This window comes from Penicillium crustosum (genome assembly GCF_028827405.1).
Source record: "Penicillium crustosum strain IBT 35664 chromosome Unknown utg000002l_segment0_segment0, whole genome shotgun sequence".
Taxonomy (NCBI): Eukaryota; Fungi; Ascomycota; class Eurotiomycetes; order Eurotiales; family Aspergillaceae; genus Penicillium; species Penicillium crustosum.
The window spans coordinates 417,739-431,649 of NW_026623123.1; the positions used below are offsets into that span (position 1 = coordinate 417,739).

Here is a 13,911-nt window from a genome sequence, read left to right on the forward strand (position 1 = left end):
TGGTGATATCTCCCTATAAGATGTCAGGATAGACATCTCAATATATAGTTCTCCCTCCTCGTACTCGAGCTATTGTATAATAATGTACAGTTCTAAGAGTTGATAGCCCCAGAAAATTACTCGTCATGGTCGTCGTCAGCAGTTGCAGTAAGGCCATGGCCGATATAGTATAGATGAAAAATAGATGAGATTATCCTTGTTCTGGTTGACGAATGCCCTAGACATGATTGGGGGAACAGGGAGAGTGGCAGTTTCCGATCTGCAGCCAAGACCCCGGTCTTAGCACTGCCAAGAGAAGGTGCCTACGCCTCGCCCAGCAACGGAACCCCGCCAAGCCCGTCGATCAATCCACTTCACCAATTGTCTAAAGCGTGTCGTAGAACAATCCCGGCTCATTACTTATGCGTGCCTAATAAACTAAAAAGGTTATTTAGTATTTTTATTATACTCCGTACTGACTTTTCACTTGTACAAAGTACGCTTTTTGCCTTCGTATGCGTAAAAAAAGAAAGGGGAAAAAACAGGTAGTATAAGTGACCGACTATTTTTGTAATATGATGATTTATTAGTTTATAGAGTTTAGAGTCCGATGAAGAGAAATAAGCCTGGCGACGTATGCAGCTACAAGACGGCAAATAAAACCCACCCTCTTGCATTAGCCACATTGCTGATGGCTTCGGCAAGATTTGTGGTGGTAACTTTGAAAGGTGAAACTGCATGCGAAACACGTGCCATTGCGAATTGTACAGTACACATTCGCGACGTTAGCTGGGCACGAGCGGAAAACTAACGGAAAACTATCCGCAGGTAAGCTAGGCAACTTTCTGATATCAATACAGTATTATTCGAAATCAGCTATACCTTCACACTCTTACTACTTGATTCCCGGAAAATAAATCCGACGGTCGTGAGTTCTGATAGGATAGGCTGTGAAGTCTCCACTTTTCAGACCGCTTTCTACATTGGTAGATGTATCTTACATTACGGTAGTAAGACACGACTGGGTGTATTTTACGCGAAAGTGCTATACGCATGCTACCTGCTGTGCCCCTCAATCCATGGCGCAGGCAGATTTCATCTGCCATCACCCGTCTGTCTGCGAGATTTCAGTATCTGAGATCAAGCCAAACGACATGGCTCCTAGGCTCCCTCCTTCGAAGCTTCATCTGATCCGTGATATGATAGAATGCCAGTCCTTTACTACGTCTCAGATAGCCGAAGAAGCTGAATGTACCAAAGTTACGATCATTAATATTCGCAGAAACTTACGCCAATTTGGAACTATATATGCCCCGCAAACCCGAATCGGCCGAAAACGAACTATGACACCGCTGATGATAAACGCTCTTTGCGACCACCTTTCTGAGAAGCCTGGTCTCTACCTCGACGAGATGGCTGTCTTCCTGTGGGACGAGTTTCAAGCCATGATTACAACCTCAAGTATTAGGAGAGCCCTAGTAGCGACAGGTTGGTCCAAAAAGGCAACGCGGCAGAGAGCTAAAGAGCAGAACGCGGACTTGAGAGACTACTACCTACACAATTTATCGGAATTTCAGTCGTATCACCTGATATATGTTGATGAATCTGGATGTGATAAACGGGTCGGATTCAGGCGCACCGGTTGGGCACCTCTTGGCAAAGCCCCTCTGCAAGTAACACAGTTCCACCGTGACCAGCGATATCAAATACTACCTGCGTATACTCAAGATGGAATCCTCCTCTCGCGTGTATTCCGCGGCTCTACAGATGCTACTGTGTTCGAGGGTTTCATAGCCTAGCTTCTCCAGCATTGCGGAAGGTGGCCAGAGCCTAAATCCGTCCTCGTGATGGATAATGCATCGTTTCACTACTTAGAGCGACTTCTACAGATGTGTGAGGAAGCCGGGGTGAAATTGGTCTACCTGCCGCCTTATTCGCCGGACCTGAATCCGATTGAAGAGTTCTTTGCTGAACTTAAAAGTTTTATCAGGCGTAATTGGAACTACTATGAAAGAGACCCTAGTCAAGGATTTGATGTTTTCTTGGAATGGTGCATCAATATGGTTGGCGCAAAAGAAGAAAGTGCCCGAGGTCATTTTCGTTATGCAGGCTTAAAAATCGAAAATATTGGGGCTTAAATACTAGGCATATTGTGTTCGATATGTGTCGCTAGTGGAAGCTAAAGAACTTCTCACTGTGACAATCAAAATCGGATTTTCTTCTGTGCTGTCCTGGAGTCTCCTGGCGCCCAAATTGAAAGCACAAATTGGGCTATGTTTCGCCCGCTTGGCCTACAATAACTAAACGTTGACTGTTTACCATATAATAATTACAATTCGGGAGAGTAGAGTTTAAATAACGCAAGAATTCTCTACTACTTTATTGATCTATATAGCTCCTATTCTGTGAATGGAGACCAAACGCAGAAACTAAACTAGAATAGGTGAAAGTGCTAGTTCCTACACGTGATCTAATGATAGATTGATCGGTTGGCTCTCGGTGGCCCACTAGTTAGTTGCGGCCCTACAAAATGATTGGTGACTAGCATGTCCGTAACATGAGGGTGCTCAAGAGGAAGCTAAGGGGGTAGGGTCTTAGGAATTTCGTATACATAGAATAGGTCTGAGATCTATATTTTTAATAAAATGGGTGGATAGGTAGATGAAAGAACTATAGTTTGGAAGTAATTAAAAATCTATTTTATATTATGAATCCCCCTTTGCCATATAAAAAGTGAATCTTATAACTTTAGGCATTCAGGCCAGTCATTAGTGCTTTGTATCGCTTTAATATTGATGATACACCTATTAATAGCCATCTGAAATAGAAGCGGTCATGTGACCCTATAAATTGAGAAATTGCTTACTTTATATATTAATTCGGGCGAATCGACTAAACCCCCGTATATGCGCTAGTCAAATTACATATTTAGATAATACTAGTAATTAACCACCATCCACTATCTTAGGTTCACGTTTTATGTGGTCCCGGTGGGAGGGGGGATATAGGCTACCAAATTAGGAGTGCCGATTGTGGCGAAGTGAGGGTAGGGAGTCGCTTAGGATATGGTATATGGTATAAATTACTGAGTAAAGATATGAATGATCACAAAACAAACCGGCAGCAAGGGGTTCCCAGGCATGCAACTCCATAAAAGGAGTAGCAAGGGGTTCCCAGGTATGCAGCTCCACAAAAAGAGGGCAGCTGTAAGAAGCATCACACTACTAGTGGCACTAGTTTAGATATCTCTGTCGATCTATTGAGATCTGCCCGAGCCTGCCTTGAGCCGACCCAATAGTACCTTTAAGTCGCATTCCTTGATATCATACCGTATGATTTCTTGAATATTGGTCGCGATCTCACGATTGAATCGAGACAATCTCGGCCGATCTTCGTTGATCCTAATCTATGATCATTCCTGGAAGGGGGTATCTTGACTATAAGAATAGCTCTGGCCTCCCACTACGCTCGCACATCACCCTCTTGTGTCTATCACTCCCTCCTCCAAACTTTCACTAAGTGAGCATTACGAGGTCTATAAAAGCCAAACTTCTACACGACGCTGACAATCAATTTCGAATAGCAGTATGAAGCTCGCATTCGCTACAGCCATTTTCGCCGCAGTCACCGGCACCACAGCCCTCCAAGCGAACGAGCTATGTGGGGATAATAAGAACTGTGAATCGGCCTGTCAAAACGGGCAATACTACATTGTGTCGAATAACGGTACCGCATTCTTTGGGTGCAAGCTCTCAGCGCAGACTAAAGACTATAAGTTGATGTGGTGTCTTAGATCAGATGCACCCTCTGTTGATGAAGCATACAATGTTAACGGACATCGTTCCGTCTGCGAGGCGGCAGTAGGAGTTGTCAACAATTGCCACAACACATGTGTCATCCCTCAGACTAAGGAGAAAGTTTACAAGAAATCTTGCTCTGAGAGCAAGGGCAAAGCATACGCTGTTTATGATAAGCTTTTTACCTACGATGATGCGGAGGCTGAGGTTAAGATAGGATGCGAGTATTGATAAGCAAATTTGCAATATGCTTATTCAACCTTATACTAATTGATATAGATTCAAGCAGATAGGCTTTTATTACTTTTCGAAGTGTAGCTATAAGTAAGACTGCTGTTACCACGGTAGATACCTAGGTTCTCTGTAACAACAACCCCCTGCCACCAAGACGCCACTTCCGGATACCCTTTTACCATCCACGATACTACGCAAAAAATTCTTGTTTCTCCACCATCCGCACCTGCTATGGCTCGTTTGCTTAATTTCATTACGTGGTCACAGAGGCATGTAGGATTTTCCGACAGCGTATCTCGTATATCCCCTAAACGGGCAAATTCTCCACACCTAGTGCATGGATAATACGGAAGGTGGCCACTGCTAGCCATGGATAGAATGAGCTCCACAAGGCCAATTATTGATGAATGTGGTGAAAGAATGAGTTGGGCAATAGGATTTCCCGCCTAGCAAATTGGCTATCTAGCTGTCATCTCCCACTGCTCTACCAACCCTCACTTATATGATTATAGAGGCCCGCCTTCATACATATCCAGCCAATTGCTTTGCGGTATAATAGACACTCATCTCGTTACTTTTTTCTGAGGCCCACAATTTTCCCCCGCCATCATTTTTCTATCTATCTCGATGACTCTGGTGTCCCCTAATACTGTAGCACAAAATCCCCTCATCTAACAACTCAACGTCGTTGACCAGATGTTCTCTTTTAGGAATGAACGGTCAAGCCTGGGTATTTACCAATCCTCGAACGAACCATCTTACACTTCGAAACCCCCTCACTGCCTTCATTGTGGCCGCCGTGCCAAAAAACAGCCTATGTTCACTTTACAATAAGAAACAGTTTCATCAGTTCAGTTCACTTTACAGATAGGGGTCACGCATTCTTTAAAAAGCTATATATATCTCGTTGAAAGCACTCTCATATTTTCGTATTTTCGACATATTATGTAGTCCATGAGAAAGATGACTTATTGTCACGCCTTGTTAAAAAAGTAAACACAATACATAATTCTAACGCCTTGATGCCCTAATGCGAAATTGTTCAGACTAATAGTTTTCAAGGACAGGTATGACTTTCTTCACGCTACCAACCCACTTCCCAATATCCTCTACGAACCGTCGAGCGATGCCTATTTTAATTCCTTTCTCGATGAAGAAATGAGGATCTTGATCTCTATACACTTGGTCAAGATCAAGACCGTTTTCGAGCATCATATCACACACTTCTCGAAATGCAGATTTGAGGGAGTCGTTCTTAACATTCGAGACCTGCCACTCACTGTATTCCTTAACAGCTACATCTCTGAGACCCGGAATTTCGAGTGGGCTTAGAGTCTGCGAATTGTCTGCTGCCCTCGGAGCCGAGACATCAAGCCTATGGGGCGCAGACTGCGAGGACGAAACATTGATGTTGATAGGTGGATATGCTGACCCAGCCCCAGTGATATGACTTCCCTTATGCTTGTCTCTGCCCAGTCTATCTTGCTCTTCCCGGTATAATTCGTCACGAACCGCTTCTGGCACGTCCTTGTGGCCTTCTAGAACACCGCCCCTCTCAACGTGGGTTATCAGGCGTTTGATGTGATGAGATTTAAGTGGGTAGTGTTTTTTCCCCATTGGGTCCACCCAGCAATGGGGGCTATGCTGATATGTCGACGAGTCACATCGCATTAGACTGTAGACGCTGCGCCAAATTGGCCTCCCGCCAGAAGTACTTTCCTCTGCGTCGAGCTGTGCGTCCCGCTCGCCGAGTATTCTTTGGGTGACAGATGACTTCCCTCTTTTCTCTCCTTTCCGGCCAGCGGATAGAGAGGAATGACGATCGTCTACATAGTTGAAACTGATTTTCAGCGTAAGTTCTTTTCCGCGAAGTAAAAGATCTGACCACATTAGAAGCTGCTTTTCGACGGGGGTCCAGGATATATCGGTATCGTCAAATCGTTTGGTCAGATTTCGCTTGGTACGATCGGTTGTTGATGCGACGATGACGGTATCATCTGGTCTCAGTTGGCGATGGCGAGCAGTCTTGCGTCGTAAAGCCTTCTCTAACTTTTTCTCTAAGGACAGCTGCCAGAAGGCGCTAGGTGCCAAAACGACATCTTCCTCCGTGTCCTTTGACACCTCCCTGTTATTGACTGTCACTCGCCACTCTATACGGTAGTGGATGCATGTTGGTGGGTCCTCATCGTAGGCTTTCCCGTCTTCCCAGTCAGACAGCCGGAGAAATTTAAGAGCGCGTGGGGCGCATTTAATCGTAGGTTCGATACTGTTCTCCACTACGCTCGATAGGGAGGGGCTCCGGGTCGATATTGCTGCGTAGGGGCTGCCACAATAGCCAGGTGTTGGGGCGTAATCCGAGTTGCGTTCCCATGGTTCGTGCCCATTAGACTGAGATGCATCATCGAGGGGATATTGGCTCATCTCTAACAATAATCACAATCCTAGTAAGGCCCACATTAGCCGGGAGATCCAGGTTAGGTTTGGGGCTGGTAACGAATGAGAAGCGCAGTAGAAAGCAGAATCCATGAGGACAGACAAAACATCTTTCCCTACCAGGTTTAGCTCTCTACGAGATAAGCACAGCCTTCTGATCTATGACTGGTGAGCGAAGACGACGGTTCCGCTGCATCCGGAAAGAATGAGAGGAAGAGGCAAAACGTGGCTGACGGGAGAGAGGATAGCTTAGCAGGCGATCTTGCCAGATCGCCAGATCTACAAAACCAATTCTGGACGGTTCCATGTAATATAACTGTACTAAAACGATGACTCATTGATGACAATATAAATATTACGAAGACTGTACTGCCGTGATTATCAGGCGGTGACCCAAAGGGGCTAGCATCCCTCGGAACTATCTTCCGGCAATCAAGTAGTAACAGTATGGCGGTATAGCTAATTTCGAAAACTACTGTACTCGAGTGCAAGAACTAGAAGACACTTTGAAAAGGAGTGGAGAGGGCTTCCCGGGGCTAGATTTAATTCGGCAGCCACAATTCCACCTAGTATATAGAAGCATTCTCTGAAACACATCCTTCACACATGGGATCTCGCTCCCGCAGTGACAAATTTTAATTTCCACCTCCCCCTTGTGTATTCATTGGTGACCTAGAACTTTATTTCTCATACAATCATCCTCAGAATGCCGACGCTTATATGAGCCCCCGCATCATGCTCTTCGGGACATTTTTTTCGACTCCGTCTCGTGACCAGGAGATTCAACGAACAAAAGCAAATGGTTGCCTACCAACTCCCTGTTGAGACCGATAACCTACCCCGTCAAATTTTAGTCCTCATTCATACAACAGTGCAGTGGTGTCGCCAAAGTTCGAGAGATGAACATCCGGAATGTCGAACACTTGTGCTAACTTCGCATCCAAAGTTGTAATATGCGGTAAGGTTTGGAATTCGCCAGCTGGATTCTTGGGAAACAAAGACATCTTATGGCCTTTCGGGTTTCGAGAGTAATCGACCAGACTCGGGGGTTTAGGTGATCAAAAACCATCATCTCGGAACACTCCGTCATCATTTCTGAATCGTTTAACATTGCCTTGATGCATTATGAAAAATGTACCAATTCTCAAGTTTTAATCATATGGTCGGCTTTGTGTAAATTTTAGTGCGTCACCAAAGAAAAAGTAAACACTGTCCTAATCATATCCCCGACCTACCTAAAATCCAAGCAACCACAGTACGCGTAGCGCTCTTCAAAAATGTAGCGGGTCCAGCATCGTTCTTCATTATCACCAAAAAGTATCAGGTTAACCTTACGGGCTCTGTAAGCTAGCTGACTCATACCAAAATCATGCCCCTGCTACTAACGACTCTCTTTTACAAACTAAATCAATGACATGCTTGTATCCAATTTCAACCTGCAATAGTTAGATTGTATGAGGGTAAAAACAGTGTTCAACTAGACAAATGGATCCACTGCGATACTCGAATTTTCATCTTTATTTCCAACCTCCATCAGGCAGTAGTTGAATACCCTGAAGAATAGAGCCTTCCTTGGACCAAGAGACCACCGTCAAACCCAGCCATATCTTCCGCCCAGTTTTCCACTTCACAAAGACACGACGCCGTCGCCTTGGTGCTTGTAACTGCCTAATTCTATGAATCGGGCTTTTGCCTCACTTTCCTTCAGACCTTGAATGTCTTCACAATGAAGATCCCAGGGATTTCATGCAGGAAAAGATGTTCCTGATCAGTGCACGCGTAATTTGCATAGCGAGGAAGGCGAGCACGTGCTAGATCTAACCACTTGTAGACGTGCCTATAAGAAATTCGCTTTCCGCGCCTCTCATACTTCCGCAGACGCCTCTTCGATATACATATCTCGTGCACAACGACGTTGGTCTCTCCTTGCTTTTTGCGGCGCCTAGCTTCCTGGAAAGCCCACTCTCTGTCTTCTGTAACCGAAATTAGGGGTGATAGGCTTTCGCTAGACCAATCAAGATGATTTAGTACTATCTTTCGACATCCCACATTCATCGGGACGCTTCTGCTCGAGCTTGCCAATATAGCATTCATGCGCCTGTCATACCGAGCCTGAGAGTCGTCCGTCGCAGTACGCCATGCATGAAGGTAAATCTTATCCTGTTGAGTCATTTTGAAAATCTAAGTCGATATTATGGAGTAGAATGAGCTAGTAGAAATCAAGGTAGAGACAACTATAGAAGAAAGATGGTGGGAATTTTATCGAAAGGGTAGATTATCATATTTATAACCCCTCACAACTTCCTCCAGCTTCTCCCGGCTCAAAAGCCACACTTTGCGCTTTTCTTGGTTGCCTACCTGAGAATACTATTCAGACTGGGTGGCCCCCAAAGTTTCGAGCCTAACGGCTCGAGTCCCAACTTATTTTCCCTTTTGGGCGAAATTTGGGTACGGCAGGGGCCCGTGAGTAAAGTGGAGGGACCCCCGGCCATTGGCCCGCAACGCGTCAGCGCACTCGAAATGGTTAAGTTTTGGGTAACGAGACTGTATTGCCTACTCGATAGGAGCAGGACCGCTGACCAGAAGGGCGATTCCTGGCAAAAACCTGAAATTTAATGTGAACAACTGGTGCTCATGCACTGCCCCGTAGGCATTAGGCTGATTTAGCCTGACAGAAATATTCTGCTGCACTTGTCCATGCCCAACATATGCCCAACATATCTGCTTATCACATGAGGGATAATAATGTCTCAATTGTTTTCTCATGAAATAGCTCTATGATCCATGGGCGCCTCATGCATCAAAACATTTATAAAATATCTCAACACGAACGTCGACGGAACCACACCCTACCTAATGTTCTTAGAACAGGGCAGACATAGAAATCTGAGTACTCCGCGTGGCTTGTACAATGATATATATTAATGGGATATAATTCAAGAGTACTTCTACGTGTTTCACTTACATACTAATTTAGAAAAAAGGTAGACAGGTGGCATGACAATAGTACTGGAGTAATTCCATAGCAACTCTTTTACATTATCCGAAGCAAAACTCCATATTAATATTTCTGTCATTTTCTCTCCTCGAGACTCTCACGCACTCGAAGACTACCGACTAACGCGAGGCAGCCAAAATAGTCTAGTCAAAGTCCGATCCCAGTCGTCTTCGATTCCAACATCCGACAAACGCCATTAGCCAAGGTCGATAATGCCCTCACTCAACCTTTACATCAACAAGGGGGATGTTAAGCCCCGCTACGTAGAGGCGATTGTCTAGAAATAGTGCAGGGTGAATATAACTAGATTTGTGTCTTCACAATTAACCGACTGATTGATATTACCATTCCAACTTCCACCACCAGCTGTCAAGCAATACTAATAACTCAGCAAAATTGATATCAGTCAATGGGGCTTTTTTCTAGTTTTTGTTTCGGTGTCTCTCTAAATCGCCTCCATAACCAGAACCCAAATATTGTCAACATGGTTAGTGGTGCAGCAAAAGCGAGATAAAGCCACCACAGCTTCGAGACAACAAAAGAAGGCTCGCTTCCGTCGGGAGATGTGTCAAGTACGACCAGATTGGTTCCAAATAAACTACATACAAATGTTGCTGGTAGGTATATCAAAGTCACAGCCGCAATGATTTTCATCGACATGCTGTCCTTGCGTGCGTCACGCGCAATCCTCGCACTCTGTGTGGCGATCTGAAGATTGACGGTACTATCATGTCCTGTAATCAGATTATACAGAAGAGTAATGAAATTATCGGTCCGTTGGCGGAGATTTAGGATGCGGCGATGTCGGTCGTCACAAAAGTCGCGAAGAGCAAGCAAGTCATCCCGAACACGGTCGTGGCAATCGGTATTTATTCTGGCCTTACTGTGATGACGTTTGGCTAATCGGCTTAACCGTGAATGATCATAAAGCAAGTGATCAATGTTCGATGTATCTCGTTCGTTATTGTGTTCCAACGTAATAAGGCTGCGAGACATTTTATGCAGCAGCTGGACATACTTGGAGAATCTATCAGAGTCTGTTATCTCGAAGATAGACCCCTCATGAAGCTGGGTTTCTATCCAAAGCAACAACTTCACGAGATTGTCAAGCTCTGTAGACCGGGTTGAGAGGACATGAAACATGATTGCCGAGTGCATTGCAAATGGATTTAGACGTGTGTGTTGGCATGTGCATTGGCCTTTCCTCTTAAGTGTGCACTGTGCGAATGACCCTTGAAGACCCTTGCCAATAGCATGGACCAAGGTACGAAGATCACCTTTTGCGTTGTGTAACATATAAAGAGTATGTCCTGTTGATATGTTGTGGCGGAAGTATATAGGTTCGTATTGATGATGCAGAACCATGTCGGTCGGGCCACTTGAACTAATACTCGCACTGCTGTCGAGGGGACTGTCATTACTTGCTATGTAAGATAATGACTCGGTAACATTATAACATATTTCTGAGTCTGTGAGCATAAACCTCTTTGGTTACATCCAAGGGGTGAGTAAGGTAAAGGGCAACTAACCAAGATACAGATGGCCTTTAATATCAACACATCGGCTATGGTAGCTAGAAACTAGTGGTGAACCCAAGAGAGCCACAGACTCAAGGCTGATGTTCCAATAATCCAGGAATAATGAGTTGATCTCACGTTGGTTCCCAGGAAACGACCCAGCTGCCGGACTCAATAGTCTACAGATGTCAGTCGCAAAGTACAATAATCACTGGGGGCAACCCCACCTAGTACGTACACAATGTGCAGATAAGTGTCCACTTTGCTTTCAGTTGGTGCTTCTGACTGTATCTGCTGTTCAAAGTCCGGAGATTCTAGAAGTTGTCAGAGCGCAAGTTCTTCATAGGCCCAAAGCTAATGACTGTACCAGCCTGGTCTAGAATCATTATGGAGTAGTGGAAGACGTCTGAGTCGTTCGGTGAGGCCACCGACCTACCACTACAAAGAAATAAGGCATATTCCAGCGTCGAAGGCTCAATAGTGGAAGTAGGAGACATCATAAGAGAGTGTGTTGAGTCTGATATTTGTTTCTCCATGAGGCTTAACAACCCCTCTGACCCCCCCCAACCCCTGCAGTGTGATAGTGTGATAGTGTGATAATGTGATTGCCCTGCAGGATATTGTGGGGCACCTGTTTCTGATGGTATGTATTGTTCTGTCATCCTAATACATGTTGCAAACCCTGTCACAAAGTATCTTCCTGCTAGAACTAACCAACTTTGAGTATGACAGACCGTATATACAACATGAGGTCTAAGTTGAGGGATCCCAACTTCAATTTGTTTGTCGTATATATCGTAAAGAAATCCAGTTCGAAGATTACGTCTTTTATTACTAATCCGTACGAGACTCCAGGGCTCGTATCGCAAAAATGACGAATCAACGTTATGAAAGATGGCAGTAGATTTAGTCTACTAGGGAACGCAGACTCCAGTTGCGGGATCGTAGAAGAGCTGGAGGGTCACACAGAAAAATGGTGTGGCTAAGCTCAGGAGCTCAGTGATCCAGATGAATACAGAGCGGCCTTTCTCGGTATAGCTTTATCTTGTATACTCTTAAGCCAAGAGTCTTAAAATAAAAAATAATTGTGGAATTTCTAGCAACCGAAATCCATGGATATCGGTAGAGCTCGCCATGAGCGGGTTGCCGGTCTGTGACACCCGTGGACGTGTGCGTGTCATAGTGGTATGTGCCTATATAACTTTTTGCAATATTTTGCGAATCCGTGAATCACTCTAAGGTCGAGCCAGTCGAACCCAGAAAATCCAAGACACTCTGGAAGATCCCTTCAGAAATAGTGGAAATTATCTTCCAACTTCTCTCTGACCTAGACCGTGCTTGCTTTGCGCTGAGCTGTAAGCGGTTGCATGCCTGCTATATCTCATATAACAGACAGCGTGGAATATGTGTCCTGTCAACATTGGCTAGAACCTTAGTACTTCGTCGCCTTCAAAACGAGCGTTAAGTATACTTTTGTAGATGTCAAAATTTTCACTGGTGCTCTAGATGGCAGTTTCTAAAATTTGGTTGGAGATGTGATCCAAAGCCTGCTATACAAATAACCTTACCATATATGGATTAGCATTTCATGGCTCCCGAAATCATTGAACATATGTCTGCGTCAACGGAAGAGATAAGGGACACCTGAGTGCCAGGTTGGAGACTGTGGAGTTGGACTTCTGTGTAAAAAATGTCCTCGGTGCCGATCCCATATTCTGGGCCAAGATAGAGCCTCATCATAAGAAGTTTCAGGTGTGTGAAGTGAAAATAATAAGCGCAACGGTGGCCGGAATACCATAGCTGATGGAAAAGAAGGTAAAGTTGTGCTGATTCTCTAGGACAGCGCAAGAAAATCATGGATCGAGGCCCAGGAAGAAAGTCGATTGAAGTATCGTGCCTATGGAGAACATGGCAGGCATAGCAAGCGAAGAACTTTGGGAGATCTTGTCCCAGGGCGAGTCAAAAGGGCTAGCTTGTCTCGTCTTGTTCGTAACGAAGGAGGTTCCTTGATTTTTAAAAGAGCAAATAGTCGATGATTGCAGAGTGAGGTGCATGTTATATCGTCACGAGAGAGAAATTCCGTTATTCGAAATAAGACCTGGACCGGAAGTTCAGGTAATGAATTTCGTTTAGGGCCCAGGAATCGGGATACCAAGAAAGAGGAGTGAAAGAAGAGGTGCAGCATGCCCATGGTGCTTGGTATATGCAGCTTGTTTGAGAGGGGGGACTGCGAAGATTGCACACCGAGGTAAGTGGCTGATTTGGAGGTGTGTACAAATATTGTTTGAGGTCATTGAAAATGAAAGTGCTCAAGAAAAGCAGTTGATTGATTAAAGAAGTAAAAAATCAGGAAACGCCGGAGGGGGCTGATTCCTGGAATTCAACTATGACACCTTAGACGGTAATAAAAGTCGCTGGAAAACCCCATCTATGGATCCCATCAATGGATGCTAGAGTTCCAAAGGTTAGTCAACAGGTCCACGGGTCCACGGGTCAACTGGTTCCTGTTGAGATGACTCATATATTTCCTTGTTTTTGCGAGATTTGGAAGGAGTCACTGTTTTCTGGTACAAACGTTTCCAGGGTGAAAACTGTTTCGGGATTGGTTTTGCCAGTGTGAAGGTTTCGTCAGGCCATTTCTTAGGCTGTTCTTCTTCTTCCTCCAACTCAAAATCCTTGGCCTCTTCGTCCGGACCCTTTGACTCGACGACTTCGCTCATCTCGAAACCTCCGATGAGTTGGACGATGAGCTCCCACAGTCACCAATTCCTTTGCCGGAAAGGGGGGCCTAATCCTCCTCCAAGAAACCTCTTTCTAAAAAAGCTCTGGGAAAGCGACCGGTTAGAAATTCTGACCACAGTGACTCTGAGAATGATGTTTTGAGTTCCAGTCCTCCCCCTTTGGAAAAGAAAAAACCAACGTTCTCAACCGATCCTCAGCCGCATCTCTCCAA

The 13,911-nt window shown here is 44.9% G+C and overlaps 4 protein-coding genes across 4 annotated transcripts; 1 reads left to right on the forward strand and 3 right to left on the reverse strand.

The window, feature by feature from the left end:
• Positions 1–3,566: 3,566 nt before the first annotated feature.
• Positions 3,567–4,007, forward strand: N7487_003657 (uncharacterized protein; the record flags this gene model as incomplete). Its single annotated transcript, XM_056871404.1, has 1 exon — positions 3,567–4,007. One exon carries the CDS (start codon positions 3,567–3,569, stop codon positions 4,005–4,007), a length of 441 nt encoding a protein of 146 aa, XP_056729124.1.
• Positions 4,008–5,057: 1,050 nt separating this feature from the next.
• On the reverse strand, positions 5,058–6,431 carry N7487_003658 (uncharacterized protein; the record flags this gene model as incomplete). Its single annotated transcript, XM_056871405.1, has 1 exon — positions 5,058–6,431. The coding sequence occupies one exon, from the start codon at positions 6,429–6,431 to the stop codon at positions 5,058–5,060; it is 1,374 nt and encodes a 457-aa protein (XP_056729125.1).
• A 1,716-nt stretch (positions 6,432–8,147) lies between these two features.
• Positions 8,148–8,615, reverse strand: N7487_003659 (uncharacterized protein; the record flags this gene model as incomplete). Its single annotated transcript, XM_056871406.1, has 2 exons — positions 8,148–8,448; positions 8,551–8,615. 2 exons carry the CDS (start codon positions 8,613–8,615, stop codon positions 8,148–8,150), a joined length of 366 nt encoding a protein of 121 aa, XP_056729126.1.
• Positions 8,616–13,423: 4,808 nt separating this feature from the next.
• N7487_003660 (uncharacterized protein) lies at positions 13,424–13,678 on the reverse strand (the record flags this gene model as incomplete). The annotated part of the gene is made up of 1 exon (XM_056871407.1): positions 13,424–13,678. One exon carries the CDS (start codon positions 13,676–13,678, stop codon positions 13,424–13,426), a length of 255 nt encoding a protein of 84 aa, XP_056729127.1.
• Between the last annotated feature and the right edge of the window lie 233 nt (positions 13,679–13,911).